Source organism: Hyposmocoma kahamanoa, unplaced genomic scaffold (genome assembly GCF_003589595.1).
Source record: "Hyposmocoma kahamanoa isolate Upper Pololo Valley unplaced genomic scaffold, ASM358959v1 64, whole genome shotgun sequence".
Classification (NCBI taxonomy): domain Eukaryota; kingdom Metazoa; phylum Arthropoda; class Insecta; order Lepidoptera; family Cosmopterigidae; genus Hyposmocoma; species Hyposmocoma kahamanoa.
In genome coordinates this window covers 17,653,244-17,680,572 of record NW_020653852.1, presented here as the reverse complement: position 1 = coordinate 17,680,572, position 27,329 = coordinate 17,653,244, and the positions used below count along the sequence as shown (strand labels likewise).

General features: G+C 35.4%; 2 protein-coding genes across 2 annotated transcripts; both read left to right on the top strand.

The window, feature by feature from the left end:
• The first annotated feature begins 1,621 nt into the window (after window positions 1-1,621).
• Window positions 1,622-4,706, top strand: LOC113230964 (esterase E4-like). The gene is made up of 3 exons (XM_026465079.1): window positions 1,622-1,819; window positions 2,441-3,801; window positions 4,336-4,706. The coding sequence occupies exons 1-3, from the start codon at window positions 1,622-1,624 to the stop codon at window positions 4,523-4,525; spliced, it is 1,749 nt and encodes a 582-aa protein (XP_026320864.1). The 3' UTR covers window positions 4,526-4,706.
• Window positions 4,707-7,000: 2,294 nt separating this feature from the next.
• LOC113230923 (esterase E4-like) lies at window positions 7,001-10,240 on the top strand. Its single transcript, XM_026465032.1, has 3 exons — window positions 7,001-7,201; window positions 8,241-9,595; window positions 9,826-10,240. The coding sequence occupies exons 1-3, from the start codon at window positions 7,001-7,003 to the stop codon at window positions 10,238-10,240; spliced, it is 1,971 nt and encodes a 656-aa protein (XP_026320817.1).
• Window positions 10,241-27,329: the final 17,089 nt, after the last annotated feature.

Here is a 27,329-nt window from a genome sequence, read left to right as displayed (position 1 = left end):
GCCGGCGCCTGTCTCGAGGCGAGCGCGGGCGCCAGTGCGCGGGTAGAGGTCTATTGGCTCGATCCGGCTGTACCTTTCACAGTGATTAGTCTAGCGTCTAGTGTCTGTTTGCGATTTCGATCTACTCGCTCGTAGCCGCTTAAGCACTGTGAAAGGGCGGACGCCAAGACCCGCGCGGCCCGCTCCCGCCGCCGCATCCGCGCCTGCACTCTGAATGAGCCCTTAGAACGAGAGTACAGGGCCAGATACTATGGTCAATCCCATCCATTGTAAAAAAATTACGAAATTAAGTTTTTGTACCTACCTTTCCGTGGCGAGGCGTTCTTATAACTCGATTCCTGCCGGCTTGCCTAAAATTTTCCACGTATTACTAAAACACTGAAAATTAAGTGAATTAATATCTTGTGTGCTAATAAGTGTTGTATTAAATGTCGCCAAGGCTCCTTTTTGACGGGAAATAGTTTTTGTTAGGATTTTTTTGCTTCGGCTTTGCTATGGAAAATTTTCACCTGCCACTGCTACCTTTGAAAATACAAAATCGATATGCGATGCGATGTCTATTATTTAAATTTTTTCTAGTTCTGTTAAAAGTTCTGTTTTCAAAAATAAACCTCTGTAATCATTGACTTACAATTATATGGACGTCGGGTCCGCGCTAAAAAGTGTCCGCACTTGTAAGGCGCTAAAATCGTATACAGAGCGCCAAACTCCGCTTTAGTCTTCCTTTGGTCGACTGACAGCGCGATACTGCGATGACATTACAATGTAAATTTCGAATAGGTTGACTTGGGACATTTTTTTCGTGGTTTTTGTATTAGACCCGTCGTCCGTTTATTTGTAAGTCAATGTCTGTAATATTGTTTTTTCTTTTCCTGTAAAATATACAATACTTGATAAATTAATTTACTATTTTTTGTTTCTTCGAAGATATGGGGAACGTGATATATTTTTTTTTTTTGCCACCTTACCTATTTCTCCCACCAAGCAGTAATGTGAGCATTACTGCGTTCCGGTTTTCAAGGGTAAGAGTGCTGGTGAAATTACAGGCACATGAGTCACTTAGATCTTTTCAATTTAAAACTTTTAAAGTACGTTTTAAAGAGTTTTGATTAGTTGCATTGTCTTGCAACTGCTAAGGACAAGTGTGTCGCTTAACACCAAACATGCTACTTGTACATCTCATCCCTTGGTGTCGTTTGCGCTCTACGTCCGATTTGTATTAGTTCCGAATTCGAGAAATGGCGGTCCGAAATGTCACAGGGATCATTTTATCTCTAGGTGTACAAGCGATATTCATATTTACACGAATTTGAATCGGACTAGTGCACAAGTCACATCCGAAGTGGGTCGGAGTTTTCTAGATTTGTATAGTCTCGAATTCGCAACGAATACGAATCGCAAACGCGCTTAAGTTGAAGGTTTACCCTACAAATAACTAAATTAATCACTAGTAACGAGTTATCAATTAGTTCACAATTGACAGTAAATTATCACTAATGTTCGATAACTTGTTAAAAACCCAGATAGATTAAATAAATCTTATCTGAGAACACGTCAGTTCTTAAGAAAATATATTTACAGTGTTATGATTTGCTTTTAAATTAAACAAAACACTATCGCCATGGCTGGTATAAAGGCAATAGTTTTTAATACAATATTTCTAATCATATTAAATGTAGTTAGTGCAAATGTTCAAGTTAAAACGAACAGTGGTGTTGTAGAAGGCATAGAAGTTAAATCTATTTTGAAAGATGAGAAATATTATTCTTTCTTGGGAATACCGTATGGTGAACCACCCGTTGAAGACTTGAGATTTATGGTAAGACTTTTAGGTACTATATGTTAACTTGTAATTACAAGTTTCTAATTTACCTAAGAACGGTAACTTTGCAACAAGCGCTAAAGATTGTAACGGTATTCCTTTTAACAATTGCTATTATAATTTATAAAACAGAGGTTGGAGTGGTTGCACCATTATATCTATGGGTTACACGCGGGGACTTCTGGTAACGATACTAACGCGCGTCTGTGAAACATGTGATTGCATCACGATACTTGCCATTTATAGGACAGATTTTTCGAACGCGCGACTACACCGATGCAAATGCGCCACTATGTGCGAAAAATCTGTGTAGGTTTATGCACAGTCATTGTTTTGTTTTGTTAATTGTAAATTTAAAAGTGATATAAACAAATTAATTAATTATTGAAAAACGTGCATCGCGTTTGCATCGCGATTGTATTGTTTGTGTAAAGGTAGACGATTAGCAACCGATTAACAACTAAAAGCCGCCGTGTGTAACCACTCGTCCTTCCATGGAACGTTTCTGTTGCTAACCAATCTGCAGTGTACCTGAAAGTCCTTGTAGAAGGCACAAAATACTCTGATCAACATGGTAATAAAAGTTTACTTTATAAGTCAATTTGTTTTTCGTTTCAGCCCCCAAAACCGCACAAGAACTGGGAAGGAGTGCTAGCGGCCAAAAAGGAAAAGAAACCATGTGCACAATTCAACTTCGCCATAAGAGATACGAGCGAATACGGTTTCTATGGAGTTGAAGACTGTCTACATCTCAGTATACATACTCCTAAAATTCCTTCTACCAGCCAGAATGTCAATTTACCAATAATAGTTCTATTTATTAATGAACAATTCAGAGTCATGCCTAACATATCAAAAGAATTTGGACCAGATTTCTTTATGAAAGAAGGCGTAATAATCGTAAGTGTTAACCACAGATTAGCATCATTAGGCTTTCTATCAATGGAGGATGATCTACTACCAGGCAATAATGGACTTAGAGACGTCATATTGGCTTTAAAATGGATTAAAGATAACATACACAATTTTGGAGGCAATCCCAATAAAATAACCCTTATGGGTCAGCAAGAAGGAGCCGTGTTGGTTGAGATACTGTTACATTCTCCAAAAGCGAAAGGATTATACCATGGAGCAATACTGCAGAGTGGCACAGTGTGGAATTCTTTGTATTTCACAGGAAAAGCTCGTGAAAGAGCTATTGAATTTTCCAAGCAAATGGAAGAACATGCGACTACGACCACGTTTATGTTGAAACGATTTGCTGATGTGCCAGCTGAGAAATTACTTGACAGTGAACATATGGCTGTCCACGCTGATGAAGCTAGAGCCATTCAAAGAGGCATTATTCCATTTGGACCAGTGATAGAACATGATCATCCTGAAGCGATAATCACTAAGCTCCCAGAAGAAGGACTAGTTAATATTGAGGTACCAATTATGATTGGATACACTTCAAGAGAAGCTCTAGAAGCGAACAAGAATTTCTTTGTCAGACCACAATTCTTGACATACGCTGATAGAGATTTCTTAGTAATGATACCTATTAGAGCAGGTTTTCACTTTACAGTCAATGACAAAATATACTTCCGTGCCGTTAAAGATATCAAAGATTTCTATTTTGACGAAGGCTATGTAAAGAATAGTAAGCCTGGAGAATATATTACATATATGAGCGATGTGTTATCGTTCTATCCCATAGACTATGCAGTAAGAAAGTATAGCAAAGAATCTAAATCTGACGTATTTTATTATACATTCGATTTTAGTGGAGAATTGAATAACAGAAAGATAGATGCTTTAAAGGAGGCTAGAAATTATGATGGCACATGGGGAGCTACTGTAGGCGACGATCTTTGCTACTTATTTGTATGTAAGAAAATAAAGAAAGCCTACAAGGAAGCTATGGAACAAAACGACTCGGAAGAAATGCAGGTTTTAGACAATATGGTGCGGATGTGGACAAACTTTGCAAAAACAGGGTAATTAAGATTTTTAAAATATATCTTTAAATTTATAGATTCAGGTTATTTTGCCGAAGTCCGTACTAATAAAAAACTAAGCAAATTACCATGCTTCTTTGCGATTGCGATAGTGAAAATTAAATCAAGCAAAATAGTGTTTTGAATATTTTGTAAATAATGCTTATGTTGAATATTTTGTGATGCAGTTAATTTTAAATAAAAAATAATAAATTAAATAACACAAACGCAATTAAAGTCACAACCACCACCTAAAATATAATCGACATGTGCACCTCCTCCCTACGAGGCATCATCAGGAGATGTTGGCTGTTCGACCCTTGGGCGAAGATATTTTCCTTGAAAAGAAACGACTTACGTTAACACTTTAATTTTCTAACGCATAAACGCATTTCATTTCATCATTATCAGTTGATGAGGCGTACAAATGTAAACTAATGTAAAAACAGCACTGTTAAAAGAAAACGTTGTAAATTAATACGGTAAAGTCAACTAGCAATTTAAAAAAAAACAAAAAAAAATCATTTTTTTCAGAAACCCAACACCTCCCGGTGATAAGTTTACATGGAAACCAGCAACGCCTGAAAACAAAGAATGTCTGCTAATCAACGAAGAGCTGCAAATGAAGACCAAACTTCACGAGGACAGGGTTAAGTTCTGGGACGACTGGATAAAGAAATACAAGGAAATGGCAAAAGATAGTGTTGTTAAAGATGAACTTTAGAAAATCCCACTAGTATAATTATGTAAATGAATTACAACATTTGTTTAAAAAAGTTTTGTAATCGACTTTGTACGGACTGCCTTAGACTATTACAATTATTCTATTCATATTATTTCCAATTATTTATAATTATTCAATAGCAAAGTGAAAGAATTCGTCTAGAGAAATACTGTCACTTACTTAATAGGTTACTATTTCTGTCGTCAATCGTTTTGAGGAATAAGGATGGATGGATGGTAAAATTGCAGGCACATGAGACTTGTCAACTTATGTCTCAGGGTGACAGGCGCAGTGACAGTTTTTGCATCGCGTTTGCATCGCTGCTAAAAGTCACTATGTGTAACCGCTCTTAAAGCTCTGAGTGGCACTGTTTAGCACCAGGCGCACGACTTGCACGCCCCGTCACTTCTTATCATAAAAAAGTACCAATACAAAGATTTACGCTTGTCAGTGACAATGACAATGATATTTACAGTTCATTAGAGTCAGAGAAGGCTAGACATAGTGTTACTAATTTTCATTGGCTATCTAAAAGCCTTCAAAGACCTGTCTGTTCTAGAGTAATAATTGGAAAGGAAAGACTCGATTATTACGAACGTTTGAATATTCTTCGAACTTGTAAACATCAACTCTCGGAGTCTACTCTCATTCTCCGTCCGACATCTGTCCGAGACAATTACTGTCAAATAAGTAATTATTATCATTCGATCAAATTCAAAGACAATGTCAAGTATGAAGCTTCATTAGCATCATGCGTCTTTCTATTTTTATTTCACAGTAATTGTTTCGGATGGAGGGCGAGAGTACAGGGCCTACGGCCTGTATTTGTGAATGGAGCGTCCGTCTATTATTTTTTTTTATGTAACATCAAGAGACGGGACCAACAAGTCGTGCGTATGACGGTAAGCTACACGCCAGTCCATAACAGTGACCATGTCACTCAGACTTTTAAATCGCAAAGATCTGAAGGACACTACCACTGCGCCCATCACCCTGAGACATAAGTTGACAAGTAACATGTGTCTGTAATTTCACCAGCACCTTTATTTACCCTTCAAAACAGGAACACAGTAATGCTGACACTACTGCTTGGCGGCAGAAATAGGTAAGGTGGATGTACTTCCCTGGAGGAACACAGAAGAAGCTCTACTGGGGCCTTACCATGAACACTTATTACGATTCAATTTAGGACCTAAAATGAATGGTTGTGAAATAGCGCTACATGAAGTGTATATCACCATCCCGCTTTTTTGTCGTTACGAACCTATACTAAACTGTAATAAGAGTTCATGCTACTAAAACTGGTCTATTACAATGTAAACTGCTTTATTTGCTGACCCACTAATTATCATATAAGCCGGAAGACGTCCACTGCTGAACATAGCCTGCCCCCAAAGATTGCCAGACTAGCCGGTGATGTGTAACCATCGGTTACCCGTCACCCTAACCAGGTCATCCGTCCATCTAATAGGGGGCCGGCCCACTGAAGACTTCCGGTTCGTGATCTCCATTCGAGAACCTTTCTGCCTCAACGGCCGTCAGTTCCACGAGCTATGTGCCCTGCCGACTGCCACTTCAAATTGGGCTGTCAGTGACTGTCGTTCTTCTAAGGATCTACTCATTTCTGATTCGACCACATAAAGAAATACTGAGCATTACACGCTCCGCAGGTCGTTAAATGACTTTGAATTTTTTAATGAGACCCGTCGTAAGTGACCACGTCTCAGAGCCGTAGGTCATCGCTGGCAATACACAGTGCTCGAAGACTTTTGTCTTTAAGGACTACGCTGTTGCGGAAGAGACTAACCCAACCGCGTCGGTACCAACTGTGTGTTGGTACCGACAATAAATTATAACACAATAAATTATAATACATTATAATGATATATTTAGCTAACTACTAATTTTAATTGAATAATGTAATAGATTTTTCATAGATTTCTCATAGATGGCGCTAACTAAACCAGGTAGAAAGATCCGACAAACAAGCACATAGAAATATTCGTGAGGTCTGCTGGTTCGTTATGTGGCTTAGTTGCCATAGCGTCTGCCACGGTTTGCTAGAAAACGTCGGTTCGAATTCGACCGGATCGACGGATTTTTTTCTCAGTATTTGATCTTTGTATTAATAATTGTAACAAACTAGTGGAGTAATTTCACAAAAAAATAATTGAATATCATGGTGGTCAAGCATCCAGACGTTTAATAAAACACTTAATGTGATAGACATAACCAAATAATGTTATCTAAATTGTCAAATTAACCTTGCTATGAATAAATAACGAAATACAGTGTTATAAAAAAGCAATTTGCCAAGTTACAGTAATTAAAAACCTATTAATAAAAAATATATATTTAATATAGTTATCGATCATAGATAATCTGAAGTACACGTAAGTATTACGTATTTTATCATTGAGTAGGTACAAAATATATCGACATTCAGGTTAATACTTTAATCCGAGAACGTACACAATGTTGGGGTTAGGTCTGTTGACCAAATTGGTATTAATAATATTTAGTAATTACGTTTCAAGCGATGAAACTATTGAAGTGATTTTGGAACAGGGTGTGTTGTCTGGGACAGTGAATAAAACGTTTTGGAATGAACAAGACTATTATAGTTTTCAAGGCATACCGTACGCTGAACCTCCAGTTGGTGATTTAAGATTTCAGGTACTCTATCTAAACTGTATTCTACTCACAAGTCAGTATGTTATCTTTACACTTTACTAAACCTAAACCTTTATACATATACTTGCATCACAATTAACTTAACTTGTTTTATTAGGGTGCGCCTCACTTATGCGAAAATTAAATTAATTAATCAAATACCGTTTTAAATTTTATTTAGTCCAATTTCACTTCCTATAATTTAACTTCATGTAATTCTTGTTTGATATAACATTCACTAACATTTTATAATTTTATTAAATATGAATCTCATATTATTATAACACAATCATATCATATATTGTCAATTTAGATAATTTTTATGTGGTATAATGTAACTTTTCATAAATATAAGTTTAAACCCGACTCGCCATGATGCTTGTCTATTCGATACTATGAGTCTAATTTAAAAGCCGGATGTGCGGACCGACAGTTGTTTTCCATATATAGTTCACAATGCTGAATTTTGATTTCGACAAAATTATTATTGTTAGATACTTCCTCGGTGGTTTGAATAAAACAAACGTATTTTACATTGGTCAAATCTTGATTGCGGCTCCCATTCAGTAGGTTAGGTTTGAACATGAAATAGCTGCACGAGCCAAGCGAGCATGCCGCGACAGCGGCCAGCGAGTGCCAGAAACGAATTTGTTTGCGTTTCCGAACAGGTTTTCAGGCCAAATTATAATTAATATTAGTATTAGGGATATAGTTTTTGGAGAATAATCGTATTTCCAGATGAAATGAAATTTAGATAAAATGACGTCATGTTAACTGTGGTTTATAACTTATGATCGTTATTAAAATTGAGTGTTAGTGTAAGTGATCGTCATGAAAAATTAAATTATAGAATGCAACTTTATATTATGAAGTGAATTAGTATTATAATAAATGAGTTTATAGGAAATAAAATTATGCCAATTGACCGTTATGTGAATAATATTTATATGATACATTACACACCCGTTTTATTAATTACAGTCAATACTGTGCAGCCCAGTTCTGCATTTAAGCATTGAAAATTCCATCTTGTTACTTTCAGCCTCCGAAACCGCTGACAAAATGGGATGGGACATACGAAGCCTACAAGGTCAAACCGACATGCCCACAATTTAGCTCTAGAAATCGCAACAATGAACCATTTGGATACTCAGGCTCAGAAGACTGTCTTTACGTCAGTGTCTTTACACCAGACTTGGAAGGCAACAAGCCTGTAATCGTATTTGATTACAATGATGACTTCAGAACTGGTTTCAATGGAACAGACACTCATGCTCCAGACTTTTTCATGGAGGAACATGTTATAATAGTCACCATTGGGCATAGAAAAGGAGTTTTAGGTTACCTGACAACTAAAGATGACGTTATACCTGCTAATAACGGCCTGAGAGACTACATTCTCGGTCTAAAATGGATACAAAGTAATATTGAAAAGTTCGGTGGCGATTCTAAGCGCGTTACTCTAATGGGCAACAGAGGAGGGGCGGTAATTGCTGAGATACTTCTGTATTCTAAAGCAGCCAAAGGACTTTTCAGCGCTGTAATGTTACATAGTGGAACAGCAATGGAATCATTATTCTTTTATGACAAACCGAGATTAAAAGCTTTCCAAGTCGGAAAACACTTAAACATCACAGCGGAAGATAGTAAGGAGTTGCTTGAGGGGCTTCAGAAAGCTGATCCAGAACAGTTGCTGGTTTCAGAATTAATGATACACGATGGTGCAGGACTAGCAATTAAACAAATAGCTGATCATCCATTTATGCCAATGATTGAAGACGACCATGAAACTGCTATAATAACTGCCTTGCCTGAGAAAGGAAAAATCGTCAATGATGTACCGGTAATAATAGGTATGACTTCCAGAGAAGGCATAGATTTAATCGCTGATTTTCTATTTGACCCAAGGGTCTTCCTGTACTACAAGAAAAATAATATGCTCGGTATGCATTTTCCGATCAGAGTTGATTATAGATTCAATTCAAAGAGCTACTTATTTAAAAAGAACGTCACACAGGAATTGCTTGATTTTTATTACGCAGGTGAAGAGATGAATTTTGACAATTTGCCACAATATGCTGAATTTGTGGGAGATATGACTCACATGTACCCATTGAACTATGCAGCAAAAAAATTGTCTAAAGAAATGGAGTCACCTGTATATTACTTCATGTTTGACTTTAAGGGTGGATTGAGTGAAAACAATATATTCATATCGAAATATTCCCAAATTCCTTTCGGAGGAGGGGCTACAGTGACTGATGAGCTATGTTATTTGTTCCTATGCTCAAGAATTAAGAAACATTATCTAGTGCTGAAGAAGTTAGAGTCCGAACAACCTGAATATAAGGTTTTAAAGAAAATGCTTCGGATGTGGACCAACTTTGCAAAGACAAGGTAAGAAATAGGGCTTGAATATAATTATTTACTATTTCTTTATAATATGTGAAAATCATACTCAGTACAGTTCCATTCTCCCACCGAATTGAAAGAAAAAATAGGTAACGATAAACTATCTTTAACAATTACAGAGAGGAAGTTCATTTAACATTAGACATAAAAACTGATATGTATAACAATAACGTAAAAAGCCTTACTCGAAACGTTTTTCTTAATAACAATTACAGGAACCCAACGCCAGAGAATGAAGAGCTATTAAAAAACTTAATTTGGCAACCTATAGATAAAGATAGTAAGGAAATTGATTACTTGCACATAAAAAAGAACCCGGAAATGAAGAAGAACCCTCTTGGAATTAGAGAACAGTTTTGGGATGAGTTTTTGCAGAAATATGCAGATTTAGCAGTCAACGGCGTCGTTGCTGAAGGCGAGGATTATGTTGAAGAAGTGGAAGAGAAACCTGAACAGGATGGAATGGCTGATGTGGGGCGTGACGACGTTATGACACCCACTGAGAAAGAAGCTGAACAACAGGTTTTGAAATCTTTAGAAGAAAAGGAAAAGCAAAAACAAAAAGAGAAGGAAAATGAAAACAAAGCGGAGGAAGAAACTGAAGGTGGAGAAGTTCATGTTGAACTTTAGACAAAATTTAGAAACTGTTTCTATGTTTATAATACACGTTAAAATATTTTTTCCGTTATTTTAAATGTTTACAATAATTATTGGTCTGTCTGTGAGTGAACTAATTATAATACTTGAGATTGCCAGCAGCATATTTCATACTTTTGGTATAATAAATCCACAATATGGTCAAAAGTGCTTTTGTCACATGAAAGTCATGAAAATAATATGAATTACAATAAAGTGTCTAGGGATCAAGCAAGCTATTGCTAATTACTGAAAATCTCGTTTGATAATGAATTTTTTAAACACCAACTTTCATATTCAAATTATAAACCTGACCAAAAAATGTTAAAAAAACCCGATTTTTAAGTCATTGGCAAAAACATTCTTGATCCCTAGATAGATCCCCTTTTTATGTATATTAGGTACAGGTTCCATATTTAAAAGTAATTCTTTACTTTCAAATATAGGCTTGATTCATATCGCCGAGACGCAACGCAAAATATACATAATAATGATAGTTATATTTAAGTTAAAAATCGATCACTTTAAAATCAAAATGCTATTATATATAGATATATTATGTGACTTACAACAACTTACTTGGTAACGATTTGTTTTTTCAAGCAAACCCGCGCTACAGGCCCTTTACAGACTCTTCGTCGGACAAATGCATAGGAGCACTACATGCTCTGTTTTCGTTTTCTTATTCTAAGGGCTGCTCGCTTTCTCCAAAATTCCGCATATGCCAAGAGAATAGCACGAGCCATTAGTTATATTCACAATTTACAAAGAATATTACTTAAAAAAACAAAATAACAAATCAAAGAACAAAACTAAAGAAAAAACCAAACAAATGTTAAGCGTCGTTATTTAAGAGCGCCTTAATAAGACTAGCTTATCAATTTTACTTGGTCGGTTTATAGTGTTCATCACTATGGGTCGTATTCCCTCAATACCGAGTACCTATTGCAGTGAGCACTGAAAATCATACTCAAGTCTCACTTGCCATTAGGGTCGTATCTCCAGTGCTTGAAATCATACTCAAGTCTGCTCAAGAAATCTATAAAACACTAGTCATTAGCAGTTGCTATCGGTCTCGAAATAAATTAATATTATTCACTCGGTGATTATCACTTTCTTATGCACTTGTGCTTACGGAATACGAAATAACGTTATCAATACAAAATCAACTGTCAAAACAAGTTAAAGTGATAATCACTGAAGTTGACGTTTCACAGTTGCTAACCATGATACACAAACTAATAAGAGATACTACGTATCATAGATAGAAATTACGAATATGCATTTTTGACACAATGTAGTTGAGCCACGTTGAGTACTTTATTCGGTGACTATCATCATAGACAACTATGTAGGTACCATAATGAAAACTATCATTATAATCTGTCAGTTGAGTTATGCAATGGGTCTGCAGTACGTTTCAAAACGATTTACGTCCGAAAAAATTGTTTCATTTCCGATCACATATCAAGTTAAAAAATTATTATTTATAAGTTTTTATTTATATTACTTGTTAGGACGAAAAATTAAAGAACTCGAAATATAGATCGCTAAAGTAGAGACAAAGTTACGAAAACTAGAGACTTGATGACAATATACTTGTTCGTAAATTGAGAGCCACTCAACAGGTTATGGCATAATTAGAGCGTTAAATATTGTACCTCCTGTTTGTTCCGAAAGTTAGAAACGAAACTTTATAATGTAGCTAGTTTAATTATGTTAGAGGTTCGTGGAAATTTCTCACAAACAATTAGTATAATGTATCTTCTTTCGTAGTAAAACCAAAGTGGCGTCACTTCTTCAGTTTTAGATTATTGGTTTGTATAAAATGGTTGGAACCACTCCAAATTTTATTAATTTTGAAGATACAACAACAAACAATTACAATTTTGCTATTTATTTATGTGAAGTCAGCGTTTGTTATGGTTTCAATTTTTACTGAATTTCTACCGGGCGGCGCCATCTATTGTGTACCGTGAGAACTTTTTAGTTCTCAAGGTTGCTACAATATTTCATTCGTTCACAGTGTTTAATAAACTCCTGCATAGATGGAGTCGGTAGCTTCAAAATGAAAAGAAAGTTCAAATTGCCGACGTGTGTGTGAATTGAATGAGCACCGTCTGAAATAATAGCATAAATAGTGAAAGTATTAGATAAATCGTGTAATGATTCGATCGTTAGTTGATAGGATCAGTTAACAACTAATACTACTATTTTCAACCATAAAGGAGAAGTAGAAAAGAGAGTAAAATTAAAACAAATCCTTTTATTCGCTATATTTTAAATGCATTTAACAAACGTCAATATTTACTAATTAATTATGTGTCATTGAAAGTATAACTTTTAAGTATTATTTACAATTTGTTTTATACAATACGTAAATAAACACTTAGATTAATAATAAAACAAAATAAAAGTGATTACGACCAATACGACTAATTTGTTTTTGACTTATGGAAATTCCGACAATAAGAAGTACACAGTACACGATACGTACTTTGCGCGAGGTTAAATAAATGTACTTTAAAATGGGTACTTTTTTAACTAAATTGTTAACATTGAAAAGCGTCAACATGTAAATAGCGCGAACAAGTAGTTTAGTTGAAGTTGGAGTACTATTTTCTGGTTGAAGCATGGGTTCGTCGTCACGAGAGCATATATTTGCGATATTTTCTGGATCAGTGGTGGTTTTATTTTCTTTGTTTTCTATTTTATTTATAACAACGGCGGTGGGCGGAAAATGCAATGCAGTATAGTTTCATTTCTACTAAATAAAGTGGGTATGTTTTAGTGTCCTGCGGTGCAGCGCGGCGCAGCCTGACGTCACCAGCTTGTGTCACCACGGGTACTACAAAGTGTGACTAGGCTTCTCAACAATAAGGTATATTTCTTTGAAAGGCAAGAACTCTACAATATAGAACTTCTACAATATAGAACTTCGAATGTGTTAAATAAAGTGAATATTTCTTCTCACGGGAATATGCTGTGTGTGTGGTCGTGTTTTAAGCGATTATGTTTTTGACCCACATAGCTACAGATGCAACTAGATCACGTTTTAATACGGAAAAACGCTATAGTTTATTTTACATTACTTTAATACATTGTATTGTATGATTTTTATTCGTAATAATATATAAATTAAATTAAAAGTCCATTTTCTCATCTGAACAAGATTTTCAGGCCGCCATCTTGAATATTGTTTTACACAAACAGTAGACCTCATCGCCGTCAATGGCATTCTTTTGAGTAACCGTTACTCATTTCTAAGTTATGGAGAAAACAATTTTTTTTAACAGCTATTTTATTCGTTTGAATTTTTGTCGTTGATTCATTTTTCAAATTATCTACACTTAAAACATCTTGTACATTTCTCTTTACTTTGGAACGGATCCTCGTACAAAGCTATAAGTATTCTTCTCCCCATTTCGGGCAGTATGCTCTGCACTTTCATCAGTCAGTCCGCACTTCACATCGCTAATTTTGATCGAAACCAAAAATCTTTTCACACAGCTATTAATATAATATTCAGAATGTGCAAAATTATCTTGTGAATGAAGCATCGAGCTTGTTAAAATAATCAGGCCCGACGTTGAACAGGTATATGTTTTAGCCATTTTCCCTAATCTTTAGGTATTTATAAAAAGTGTTATTAGTGTGGTTATGAGATTTTATTTATGTAGATTTTACATAAAGCACGCATGAGAAGGTTCCGAGTTCGATTTGCGGCAGTACCAATTAGGGAAATGAACTTTTCTAAAATGGTTTTGGCCTAGGTGTTCTGGGTAGTGCCGCGGAGTGTATTTCGTAACTGTTGGTCCCGGGTTCGATTCCCGGTTGAACGAATTTAGGAAATTACCTTTTCTGAAATGGTTTTGGCCTAGGTGTTCTTTTGGTATTCATAGAAATTCGGCATTGGTTTGGCATTTTTTTCCCCTAAATACTTCTCTTTGGCATATCTTCCAAGAAAATGGAATCTAACAGAGAGACGGCTGAGATACAACAATGCTATAATAAGAATCTCATTTCCACTACATCAGTAAGTATGCCTTACATTTTTACAATTGTAAGATCTTGTACGCATAATTTATTACGCCTCCTTATAAAATTACCTCCATACATTAGCATGCGTACGCTTCGGACTTCGCCCTCCGCGACCCTCGCCCTACGGCCTTGGCGCTTATGACTTTGTTTTAAAGAAAATTAAATAAAATTGCAAAAATATATTTTGACCACTAATTTTTATCAAATAATCTTAGAGATCTTTTCGTACCAATATTCAGTCCGAACAAAGCAAGTTTTTTCAACAGCCATTTACATAAAAAATTACGGCTATATCGAAAAACGGCGGAAATAAAATTTTTACCCCAAATAAGGATTGGAGCCATGCCATTTTCAATCAAATTAGAAAAAAATTATCTACCTCCAAAAAAGTTTGTATGGCCGACATATTGAAAAATGGCGAAAAATAAATTTTGACCGCTAATTATCATCAATTACCTATAGAGACCCCCACATACCGATTTTCTGTTTAATTAGAGCTAATTTTATAAACGCTTGTATGGCGGCCATATTCATAATTGGCCAAAAACCATTTTGATCACAAATTATTATCAAGCACTTCTAGAGGCCTCTATATCCCAATTTTCAGCCGAATCAGAGCAAGTCTCTTCCAGCAGCTATTTTTAACGAAAAATAACGCACATATAGCAGCCAAACTAAAAAATGGCGAAAAAATCTTTTGTCCCCAAATTATGATTATAGACGCCATCAAGACGCATGTCAATTTTCAGCCGGATCGAAGCAAGTTTTTCTTCGCCCGCCATTTTGAATTCGCCATCTTGATTTTTTTTAATTCAGGCAGTTGACCAATATTACTCTCTATGACATTCCTTCGAGCACCTCCTACCTATCTCTAATATATGTTCTAATATATGTACATTATTATTACACATATGTATAATAATAATGGAGTCTGAGCCCGTATTTGTTCGGTTTAATGATAATGAAGCTGTTATGATGATTATAACGTAAGAGATATACGCAATAAAATTAATACTTAACATTAATACCTAGGTACTTACTAGGTACTTATTTTCATTTTGGCATTGTCATAACGTGTGGTCACCTAACATTATAAATTTTTATACATTTATAATAAAAAGCGAATAAATTAAACAATAAAAACGAAATGTTATATGGCAGATATTTAGTAGTAAATTACTACTAAAACTTTACCAATTATAGTGTCTGTAATACTTACAAATCCAAAGTGAAGATTGAGTGAGCACTTAAAATAAATTATTACTCAAAAACGTTCCACATTAGTAGCATGTTTTATATTTTACAAAATACTTCTACTAAAATTAGACACAAACAAAATTTAATTGTCTTAATTGGTTCTTAAGAAATCATACCTTACCTTTATACCTTTTAAAAGTGTGCGGATTGAGTGAGCATAAGAAAGTATTTGTATAAATTTGAAAAAGGCACTAATCGATCTATAATTAAAAAGACATAGTTTAACAAGACTACTACTAAAAACTAGTAGAACAATGTTATATGCAAACTTAATACTTTTGTAGATCCTCAGTGGGAATTGAGTGAGCACACATTAAGTTATTTCTCTTTTGTTTATCTTTTTACAAACAGAAAGATTGGTTTCTACAATTGTTTCAGAACTTCTACTAAGTGACTAATATATTCTAATCTTCTTTCAGATGATGATTAGTTGCTCATTCAATCCACACACACACGTAATTGCCGTACTAAAATAATTAAGGTGGTTGCTGTGTAAAATAAAAGCAATTACATAAATTACTGCCCATTACTTCGCTTCAACTGAGTATTACTTCGCGTAATTGATTAAAGACCTTATTTTTACAGTCAACTTCACATCAAGCTTATACACTTTTATTGGAATAACGCCTCCAGAACAACATAACAAGAATCCGTCAATGTTTAGTTTGATACGCTGCCGTGCGTACCAGTAATTAGTACCTACAAAAACAAATAAACTTTTTATGTTTTATAATCTAATTTTCAAATGACAAATCCTACATTGACTTTATTTTTAAGGACAATGATACTGACACTTTATCTATCCCAGATTGTGGCACTATTCTGCCAGTGGGTATCGAGTTTATATAATGACTATAATGACATGGTCGAAATATTGGGAGTATGGTGATGGATATCAATACCGTAACCATACCTCTGTAAGGGTTTGGTGAAATTACAGGCACATGGGACTTGTTAAAATATCTCAGGGAGTCGGGCGCAGTGGCAGTGTCCCTCAGATTTTTGCGATATAAAGCTGAGAGTGGCACTGCAACTGCTATGGGTATCGCCACGCACTGTGTTCATATTATAATAAATTGTTCTGACGAAGAGGAATCGGTTTTTTAATCATGATATTCTAAATTTTTGCTTCACTATTATTCAAGGTTAAAGTTATTATTCCTCGCATGTCATATCGCATGTCGCTTTCGCTGACAAGGACTACCCTTAATAATTAACCAACTATTTTTATTGGTTACGTTTTTATTTTGATGGTTTGGTATGTGGGTTAAAAAGAAAAGAAACAAAAGAACAAATAATTATAACTTTTTATTGAAAAAACCGATCTCAGAAGTTCGTGGAATTACATCTATTTACCAGGTTTTATTGAAATCGGTTACCGGAAAGTGCGCGAAACCGGATTCACCCCTAGTTTGACACCCTTAGAGGTGGAATATTTTTTCAAATTTAAATAGACCAATACTGGGGTACCCTCTTTAAAACAAGAAAAGATTCTTTTTTTTTTTATTTATTTATTATTCATATAAAAGCATCAGAACAAAAACATTACAGTATAACATAAACTTAAGTAAGTTTTTCTGTAAACATCGTCATCATCAACATCGGTTCATAAATGAGTAATCGCGTAAAAAAATACAGTCGAATTGAACCTCATCCTTTTTTAAAGTCGGTTAAAAACAGTACAATAACAAAAATTAAAATGAACATCGGCCAGTACCATCAGGAGAATAGATGTTTTTAATGATACTAAGTGAAGGGACGAACAAGTCGTGCGCCTGATGGTAAACGACGCGCCTCTCCATAACAGTTGCAGTGCCACTCAGAGCTTTAAATCGCAAAGATCTGGGGTGCACTGCCACTGCGCCCATCACCCTGAGACGTAAATTGAAAGTCCTATGTGCCTGTAATTTCACCAGCACCCTGACCCTTCAAAACCGGAACGCAGTAATACTCACATTACTGCTTGGCGGCAGAAATAAGTAAGGTGGCTACTTCCCTGGATTAACTCTTTCATAAGGGGCTCGACTGCTACTAAAAAGGATGTCCACTGTTTTTCAAATACTCTTTGCATCCAAGCATTACACACACAAACCTACACACGTATAGTTTTTTTTATTATTTAGGCGTCTCACTGCTGGACATGGATCTACTCTCAAGCGAGGGTAAGTCCGCTATGCTGCTGGCCTAATGCGAGTTGGGGACTTCACTAGTTTTTCGTTGTTTAAATTTCAAATTAAATTACGCACATTAACTCCGAAAAACTCAAGAGGTGCGAGCCCAGATTCAAACCCATGGTTTTGCTGGAGAGGCGGTAGAGCAAACCGTTGGGCTACCGCGGCTTCTTTGTACGCCCTTCCATATAACTACACATGTAACAAATCATTGTTCTAAATCTGTAATTACTTATGTCCAGTATAACCGACGCGTTTATGTAATACCTAAACAGCATTGCTAGATTACACCTAAGTTGAATTACATAACATGTCATACATGACATGTAAATATCCCTCCATTGCGTACTACCTAATAACCTTTGTTAAACACAGTTCTTACAAGACAAGTAATGTAAGTTGAATTGATTAATAATCTCAACTACATTCAAGATTTCAAGTCTGTTAAAGTACATCATACCAATCAAATGAAGTGGTTTGCCTTTACTTGATCAGGTACACACCATATGTACTCAAGGTATTCAAGATTTTATAGCCCTATAGCACTAGATATTGAGGCTATATTTTTGTAGATTAATATTACCTGTGTAAATAAATATAGTACAATGTCACGTGTATTGTCTTCGCATAAAATTAAATACGATAATTTTAGAATTGAACCAATGTAGAAAACTGGAGTGGAGGCTTTTGAGATGTGGATTTGCCGCCGTATTTTGAGAATCTCGTGGTATACCATATGACCGGGTTACAAATGCCGAAGTATACTTAATAAACTGAAGAAAAAGTAGAGCTTATGAACTCCATTAAGCACAGGAAGATCTCGTACTTCGGCCACGTCAATGGGGGAACACTAAATACAAATTACTTCAGCTTTTCATCCAAGGCAAAATCGCTGGAAAAAGTATTGGTAGAAGGCGGCACTCCTGGTTGAAAAATTTGAGGGAATGATATTTTTTCTTTTTTTAATAATATCAAGTAACGGGAAGAACAAGTCGCCTGATGGTAAATTACACGGCTGTCCATAACAGTTGCAGTGCCACTCAAAAGCTTTGAAAAGATCTGAGGGGTACTGCCACTGCGCCCGTCACCCTGTGACCTAAGTTCACAAGTTCCATGTGCTTGGAATTTCACCAGCACCCTTACCCTTCAAAATTCAGCAATAGGTAAGGTGGCAATACTTCCCTGGACGAACTCTTTCACAGGGAGCTCTACTGCTGTTATGCTATGTTATTTTGCAATAAGAGTATTAAAGTCAAAGAAGTAATGTTTATTTAGTTGGAAAAACACCTACAGAGTAAACATATAATCGGTTCTATATTTTTTTAATTTTCCTCATGGCTTTAGCCTGCGCGCATTGTTAGTGAACTCAAGCGAGTATAAATACTATACTGTACTATTAATCACTAAAACCGTACTAGTGCTGTAATTATACTAATTACCTAAGTTTAGAATAATCAGCATACTCTCTTGAGTCGTGTATAATACGGAAAAAAACCGAAGAATATATAATTACTTTTCTAGTATAGAGGAATAATTTCAGCAAGATTTTTGTTTTCGAAATGTTCAGATTAGACATGTGCACCACACCGCCGCGTCGCACAATGGGCCCAAATTGATAATTCTTGGACATAGGAATAACTTGTGGAGTATCGAGCAATTTTCTTTTATATGATAGATAATAACATTCCTAACAACTTTTATTCTTGTATAATTTCTTGAAAAGTTGATAGTTGCGGAGAAAAAATAATATTTTTGTTTTGTATGGTATTTTATGTATGTATATTATTTTTTTATCTCAAAGTATACAAAAATGTAACGTGGGTGGATTACTTACAGTATAGTTTCATTCATTTTCTATGTAGAAAAAAGTAATCCGTCTGCATATGCTTGCGGTTTTGTAAGTAAAGGTACCGCAAATTTGCTAACTCTTTTATGTACTTTTTTAACAAAATACACATGAACTTCGACTAAAGAAAAATTAATTTTAGTGTAATTTAGAGAGTGTTATAACAATAATACGAAAGATAAGTAGAAAGTAGTATATTGTGTTAAAAAATAAATAACAAATCTAAAATTTTGACACCTTTTTACTCGTTATGCCGCAAGTACCTGCAGATGGATTATTTTTTCTTGATAGAGAATGATTGGACCTATATTGCAAATAAACCACACACATTACATTTTTCTACATTTCGAGACAACAAAATAAAATGTTCATTTCTCCAAACAAAAAAAAACCTAAATTTTTTTTTTCTCTGAAACAATCAGCTTTTCGAGAAATGAAAAAGAAAAATTAGCTCGATACTTCACAAGTTATTCCTGTGTGAATGAATTATCAATTTGGGCCCACTGTGCATCGCCAACGCCCGCGCCGACAACTTTTCACGCCGCTGCGCGTCGCCTCTGATGAACTTGACCGGCGTAAAAACGATGTGGCGAAAATTTGTTTTGTTTTAATGAAGTATCAGCTTGCTTGTGGACGAAAAATTGATTCTTGAGCGTAGCGAGGGTTTCAAGGCACGAGACGCAAAACATCTTTGCTACCGAGCGAAACACACAACTTTTCACCTCATTGTAGCGAGGAAAATGATAGATGAAAGACAAACAGTTGAACTATCAAAGTTTATCTTTAGATGCGTTCTGAATTTACACATCATCAATTTTTATTCTTGCTTGTACTTTTATTTTGTGTGATTAAGTGATTATTGAAATTATTTTAGTCCTTCGACGAATTAAAATAATTTAACATACACAATTAGTTATCATTGTCAATTTAATGTCAACTATAATAAGAATAAAATATACCAACGGATTTATATTACATAAATAGTAGTAGTTGAACGTGCCATTTATCTTTTTATTCATCGAAAGAAAAAAGTTAGGTGCACCACAGTCCATCGTCAAGTTCGAATTTAAAAAAGATTTTCAACGAAAAATATACTTTTTATATGAAAAAAATACTTTTGCGCGCACATTTCTAATGAGAAAGAAAATCTTTCCGAACTTGTGAGGTGAAAAATTAATTACGTTCCTGTTTACGTATTTATGCAAATAGTATTCATACTAGATTTCAATGAAGAAAGTTTATTTTTTATAAATATGGATGTTTTTACAATAATTTTTTACATTATTTTTAGTAAGAGTATCTGTGTGTGTACTACTAATGTACAAGTTTAAGTATAAAAATTAATTGCGTTGCAAATTAATTCAAAGACTGATAAAATTATCAATTAAATTATATTTTAGTGTTTTTAAACACCTGAAAAATACTTATTACGCTTATTTCGCGACGATCACGCCTCCGCCGCCCCGCCACGGCTCGAAAATCTATCAGATTTTCTTTAGTAAAATCAGTCCGTCTCCTTCATTTCGGGTTGTTTTGGGAGACCTTTTAAAAACCTGAAATGGTTAGAACTCTAGATGTTAGAAGTCGTAAACATTTCATCATTTCGAATTGTTTTAGGAGACAAAAAACCTGGAATGTAGATGTTAGAAGTCGTAAACATTTCATCATCGTCATCAACCCTTTTATACGTCGGGCACGGGTCTCCTCTCAGGCGAGGGATTACGCCATAAGTTCCTAAACTTTTTGACGCACCGCTATTTCAATGCCCACCACCTCAAAAATAATTAAAAACACATATTTTTTATATTAACTTAACACAAAAAATGACAAGGGAAAAACATTATGTGTTATATATTTGTAGTGTAGTTTATATAGAAAATTCAGGTTTTTTTCCAAATGCGGTTGGACAGCATCAATGCCCCCAATTTCTTCCGAAGCCCCTACCCCCTAGGACGCTTCAACGTCCACAGAGGGCAGGTAGGGACCACTGTGGGAAACCATGATTTAGGCCGTAGTCTGCCACGCGCTGAACTATATATAACTAATGCGTGTTAGAGACATACATCTTCCGAGGGTTAGGAAACTTCTTCGACGTGCAACTTTCATCACGAAATTTTCATTCACCAAAAAATACACATAAATTCCAAAAAACTCAGCAGTGTGAGTCCGGGTTCTTATCCACGACCTCTACTCGTCAGTACTCGTCGCTTGTCTAAATGGGAACGCGGCAACACAACTGCACACTATCGCCAACCCACAAGCGAGCGCAGTCTCCGACACCACCATGGGAGACACTATTACGACAGTATCTCTCTACGCCGAATGCTGATGACGTGCTGAAACACAGCGCCCGTCATCAAACCTCAAGAACCTGTCTCCGTTCGAGCATCGAATGTCGCCGCATCCAATGCTCGGAGGCAAGCCACCACCTACTGCGACGACCACTAACCACAAACTACCATGACGTGTTTATAAACATTTACTTAGGTATTATTATTTGTAAGTTAAGGCGAATAAGGGGTATGTACGTTTTATTTGTTTATTTTACAAAACAACATGAGTAATTTAGCCGTCAGCTATTATTGAGCATGTAACACTCACGTTATATCCTCTGTTGTTCAAAAAATAACTCAAACTCCTTTTATATAATAAATAGACTTGCCCTATTATATAATACACTATTATTAAGTCGTGAAAGATAAAATTCATAAAAATTTTGTTCGATAAATTATTTATATACATAACATAATTTAAATGAAGTTAGAACTAGAGTTGCAATGACCATTCGATTACTCTTCGGTATTCCGCTTATTCGACCTATTTTTTTGCTATCCCGCCGACTAATGAATACCTAAAACGAGAGTAAAAAATAAAAAAACGGTAAATTGTCATGTAATTGATATTAATGCTGAACATACATACTCGTATATTGCTAGTTTTAGAAAATAAATCAAATCAAATCATTTTATTCGACATCATGGGTACAATAAAAATGATAACATTTATTTTATGATCGCCATGACGTACCATCAATGCATACGAATTATACTATTATTATTAATTATACTTGTCCAATACTTTCAAATAATAATAATAATAAAATAACACTAATAATTATCATTAAATATTCAAAAACCACTGATTATAGGCTTCCACCTTCACAGGACCAAGTCTTAAAATCTACAACAGTTAGGCCATCAAAACAAAAGTAATTTAATTAATATAATAAACAATGTAAATAAATCAATGTCATACAGTCACGTTCGTCTCAATAATAAATAATAAATTAATTAATATGAAATAAATGATTTTTTAATTAAATACTCAAATAATGTGCGTTTAAATTCCGCGAAATTTTCATTCTGCCTTACCTGTAATAGCAATTTATTATAGATTTTTGGTACCATGGCAATTATACCCTTCTCAAATAGTGACGTTTTACAATTTATTTGGCGTAGTTGGTTAGGACGTTGGCTCTAGTAACTACAGGAAAAAGTTGTGGGTGTCGTCGTATAAATAAGGCTATTTCATAGATATATAATGAAGGCAAGGTCAAAATTTTTAGTTCTCGAAAATAGTTTCTGCAACTGTCGGTCTGTTTCAGTCCACAGATTGTCCTTATGCACCTCTTTTGAGCCCGAAAAACTTGTATTATGTTGCTACTATTACCCCAAAATAAGATACCATATCTGAGTGTTGCAGCTACATAGCTGTGGTAAACTACAAGTAAAGCGTTTTTGTTTACCACCTTAGACAATTTAAAGAGAGCGTATGATTGTTTCGATAGCTTGTTCCATATTATTTGAAGTTGTTCGTCCCATTGCATTTTCCTATCAATGTGAAGTCCAAGGAATGTGGTTCCCGATGTTTCACCGATAACACGAGAGTTATAAATTAATTTGTTTGTCAAAGAGTTACTGCCCCTTTGCTTGAAATTCATAATTGCGTTTTGTCAAGATTTAGTAATAAATTATTAAATTTAAGCTATGTCATTACATTTATTAGGGATTCTTTTATTTCAGTCTCATTTTCAAATAAAATAGTACAGTCATCAGCGAATAGAGTTATATGATTTGGAATTGATTTAGGCATGTCATTAATATAAATAATAAACAGCAATGGACTTAAAACACTACCCTTGTGGAGCCCCATATTTTACTAGTCTAGAAGATGATTCGTAAATAGTTTCTGTTTTTGTAGTTAAAGAAATTGGACTGATTTGTGTTATTTGTGTTCTGTCACTCAGATATGATTTTAATAAGTTTTGAGTATTTCCGCGTATACCATAAATTCCTAACTTTTGCATTAATATATCATGATCAACATAGTCAAAAGCTTTTGACATGTCCATATACGGTGCCATTACAGGTTTTCTTTTGTCCATTCCACTGTAAATATAATAAATAAAAATTACATGTTACAAAGGACATATACAAAAGTGAGCTTATCTCTAGAAGAGATCCCTTCCAGCCATTACCATGCATTTATCTAAAGGATGAAAGATAATGTAACATAACCAAGTTATTTTTCTAAAGAAATCAACTGAAAATGAAAATGAAAAACATCAAATTAAAAGAAAATTACCTGTGTATTATGTAATGAGGTTATGACTAAATAAACACTAACGAAATGTATCAGTTACTTATTGTTACCAAAATAAATATAATTTTTTTTAAAGTTATTCAAACTGAAGAAACATTGCTATCTCAATTAAAATGTAATAAACTTTAAGCTTTAAGCTTTTTCATAAGCGCGCTTGCGCACTGCATCCGATTCATCTTCGTTCCGAATTCAAGACTACACATATCTAGAAAGCTCGGACCCACTTCGAATGCTCTGATCTGATCTTCGAATCCGAGAAGACACGAATAAGGGTTGTACACCTAGAGATAAAATGATCCCTGTGATATTTCGGACCGTCATTTCTCGGATTCGAATTTGATACGAATTCTAAAGGTCTTTTTCAGGTTAGTTTCCTCTCCTTAATTTTGGTGGCAATTTTTATTATTACTGTTAATTTTTATTACCCATAAAGTAGACTGTTATGGACAGGCGTGTCGCTTACCACCAGTCAAACAACTTGTTCGTCGCATCACTTGCTATCGTAAAAAAGGAAATTAACTTACCAAAGAAGGTTTTTTTCATTGTACAAAATTATTTATCATAACTAAAGTTAATAACTAGTATTTTTTCGGGCCAATTTTCGTACGTGCGTTAATTAAGCCGAATAGTTTTGAAATAGTCAACTATTCGGCCACGCTTTTAGCCGACTTCTCAGTATTCGGTCTGAGGCCGAATATAGTACTCATTGCAACACTAATTACTTATATATGTTTCTCGCAATAATAGGAAACAGCCAGTTAGTATGAAGAGTCAAGTACCGTTATGCATCTAGACCTATTTGCTGCCATCTGATCGGACGCGGTAATTATATCTTCATAGTACATAGAGCATGTCCTCTGCGTTACGCTTACGTCTGGTTTGTTATCGAAGCCTCCGGTTGAGTTATAAAGTTTTATATGCGGATGGCAGTGGAATTGAAAATTGTAGACGTTCTATACGCTTTTGAACAAATTATTCAAGTTAGAACTCAGAGATTTATTGTTTTAATTTCGATTCTAAATCACAACGTTGCATAGTGAAAGCCAGTTATTTGCATGCTAGCTTTCATATAGCTTCACCTAATATTATGTTGACTTTTATGTGAAAACGTTTTGTTTGTAATAATAATTTCAGTACAGGTACAGAGTGATAAAAAAACCGACCTCAAAAGTTAGTGGAATTACATCTATTTGCCAAGTTTTAATCAAATCGGTTACCGGAAGTGCGCGAAACCGGATTCATCTCCTAGTTTGCCACACTTAGAGGTGGAAAATTTGCTTGAATTAAATGGACCACTACTGACATACCCTCTTTACAACAAAAAAAGAATCACCAAAATCGGTTAAAAATATGACTTTTCCCTTAAACGCTACTGAATGAAAAACGCAAGTAATATTTGTTTTATTGAAAATCATGATTTTTTTTTATAGCCCCGGTATAACGGGGTCGCTGGTTCGGATCCTGCGGGATCGAAGGAATGTTTCCTTATGTTTGTTCGAATTTTTATCTCAATAATATCAACAAAGAGCAAGTAAGGCTGGCTGTCGTTACCTGCTAATAGAACCCTTTAGGTGGTAAGAAATCAATTTTGCTAAAAGTACATAATATACACTCATGTTTATGTTTTTTTTTCTTTTATGCCTAATCTATATTTGTTATATCAGGAAATAAAGTGTTTATCTATCTATCTATCGAATCGATGGCATACACTATATTATTGCAGCCCAAAACTTAGCCACACTGATCACGCCACTGATGGCCGCCATGCTGAACAGTACATGGGATACGTTTGCCATCGTGGTGAAGGATTTGTATAATCAGTGTAAGGTGCTTGCCGATTGTTACCAAGGTTGTGCCAGATGTAGTAGGAATACGGTTGTTGCAAGTCCTTTCGTATACCCCAACTACAAAGCAATAAAGACTCTATAGTTTGTGATTAGTAGCAGTGGAGTAGTACTACTGGTGAAAGAGGTCGTCCAAGGAAGTACCCACTGCCACCTTACCTATTTCTGCCGGCAAGCAGTATATCTGCATTACTGTGTTCCGGACATATGGCATCTATGATCCTCGTTCACCCCCCTCCAAGTTCTTTAAAGGAATCCCTAGTTTGAGAGCAGGTAGTTGGTGTGGTTGATTGGCATATTATTATTATTAACGTTGAGTGGGCAGGTCGGGAAGTAGGAAGAGACAGACTGACAAGTTGTTACCCTGCTCGGTGCGGTAACTACAGTCCGACAAGCCGCCAAGTTACATGTGTGGGTAGAGAAAATAGCGAACTGACGTAAAAATTACGTATAAAACATCGTAAAATTTTTAGTATTTTCCTTATTGTTGAATTGTTTTTTTTATAATATCAAGTTACGGGATGAACAAGTCGTGCGCCTGATGGTAACCTACACGCCTGTCCATAACAGTTGCAGTGCCACTCAGACCTTTAAATCGCAAAGACCTGTAAGGTACTGCCACGGCGCCCGTCATCCTGAGACATAAGTTGACAAGTCCCATGTGCCTGTAATTACACCAGCACCCGTACCCACATGGACAGTAATGACATTACTGCTTGGCGGCAGAAATAGGCATGGTGACAGTACTACCCTGGACGAACTTCTACCTGGACGAGCTTTGGGAATTCCCGCAACTGCCGTATCGTATTTATTAGTTTGCACATTATACAATTGTATAACGTTACAGAAAGTTAATCATCCTGAGACATATCCTGTGCATGTGCCTGTAGTTTTGCCAGCACCATTCAAAACCGGAACGCAGTATTGCTCACATTGCTGCTTGGCGGCAGAAATGGGTAGGGTGGCAGCACTTCCCTATACGAACTCTTTCACAAGGAGCTCCACTGCTACTAAGCCCCTATCTGTTGCTGGTATTTTCGAAATCGACTGGGACCATCATATCGACCGCTGATTGATAATTTATTATTTGCTATCTGTACCACAACATCAACTCGCGATTTAATTGGTCCTGAATAACGTAATTGCCACCTAAAACGTACTGTCATCAATTTTTATATATTGAAAGTAATCACAAAGGGCCAATTTAGTATTAAAATTATTGTACGTCACGCAAATAGCGCTGCTTTCCAAGAATAATAAATATCCCCTATGGATTTTAAGACATTCGTTGTAATTCAATAAGTGTCACACTCGATGTAATA

Coding starts and splice junctions, on each gene's coding strand:
- LOC113230964 (XM_026465079.1), top strand. CDS start 1,622: ATGGCTGGTATAAAGGCAATAGTTTTTAATACAATATTTCTAATCATA. Junction 1,820..2,440: donor TTGAAGACTTGAGATTTATG/GTAAGACTTTTA, acceptor TTTTCGTTTCAG/CCCCCAAAACCGCACAAGAA. Junction 3,802..4,335: donor ACAAACTTTGCAAAAACAGG/GTAATTAAGATT, acceptor CATTTTTTTCAG/AAACCCAACACCTCCCGGTG.
- LOC113230923 (XM_026465032.1), top strand. CDS start 7,001: ATGTTGGGGTTAGGTCTGTTGACCAAATTGGTATTAATAATATTTAGT. Junction 7,202..8,240: donor TTGGTGATTTAAGATTTCAG/GTACTCTATCTA, acceptor TGTTACTTTCAG/CCTCCGAAACCGCTGACAAA. Junction 9,596..9,825: donor ACCAACTTTGCAAAGACAAG/GTAAGAAATAGG, acceptor TAACAATTACAG/GAACCCAACGCCAGAGAATG.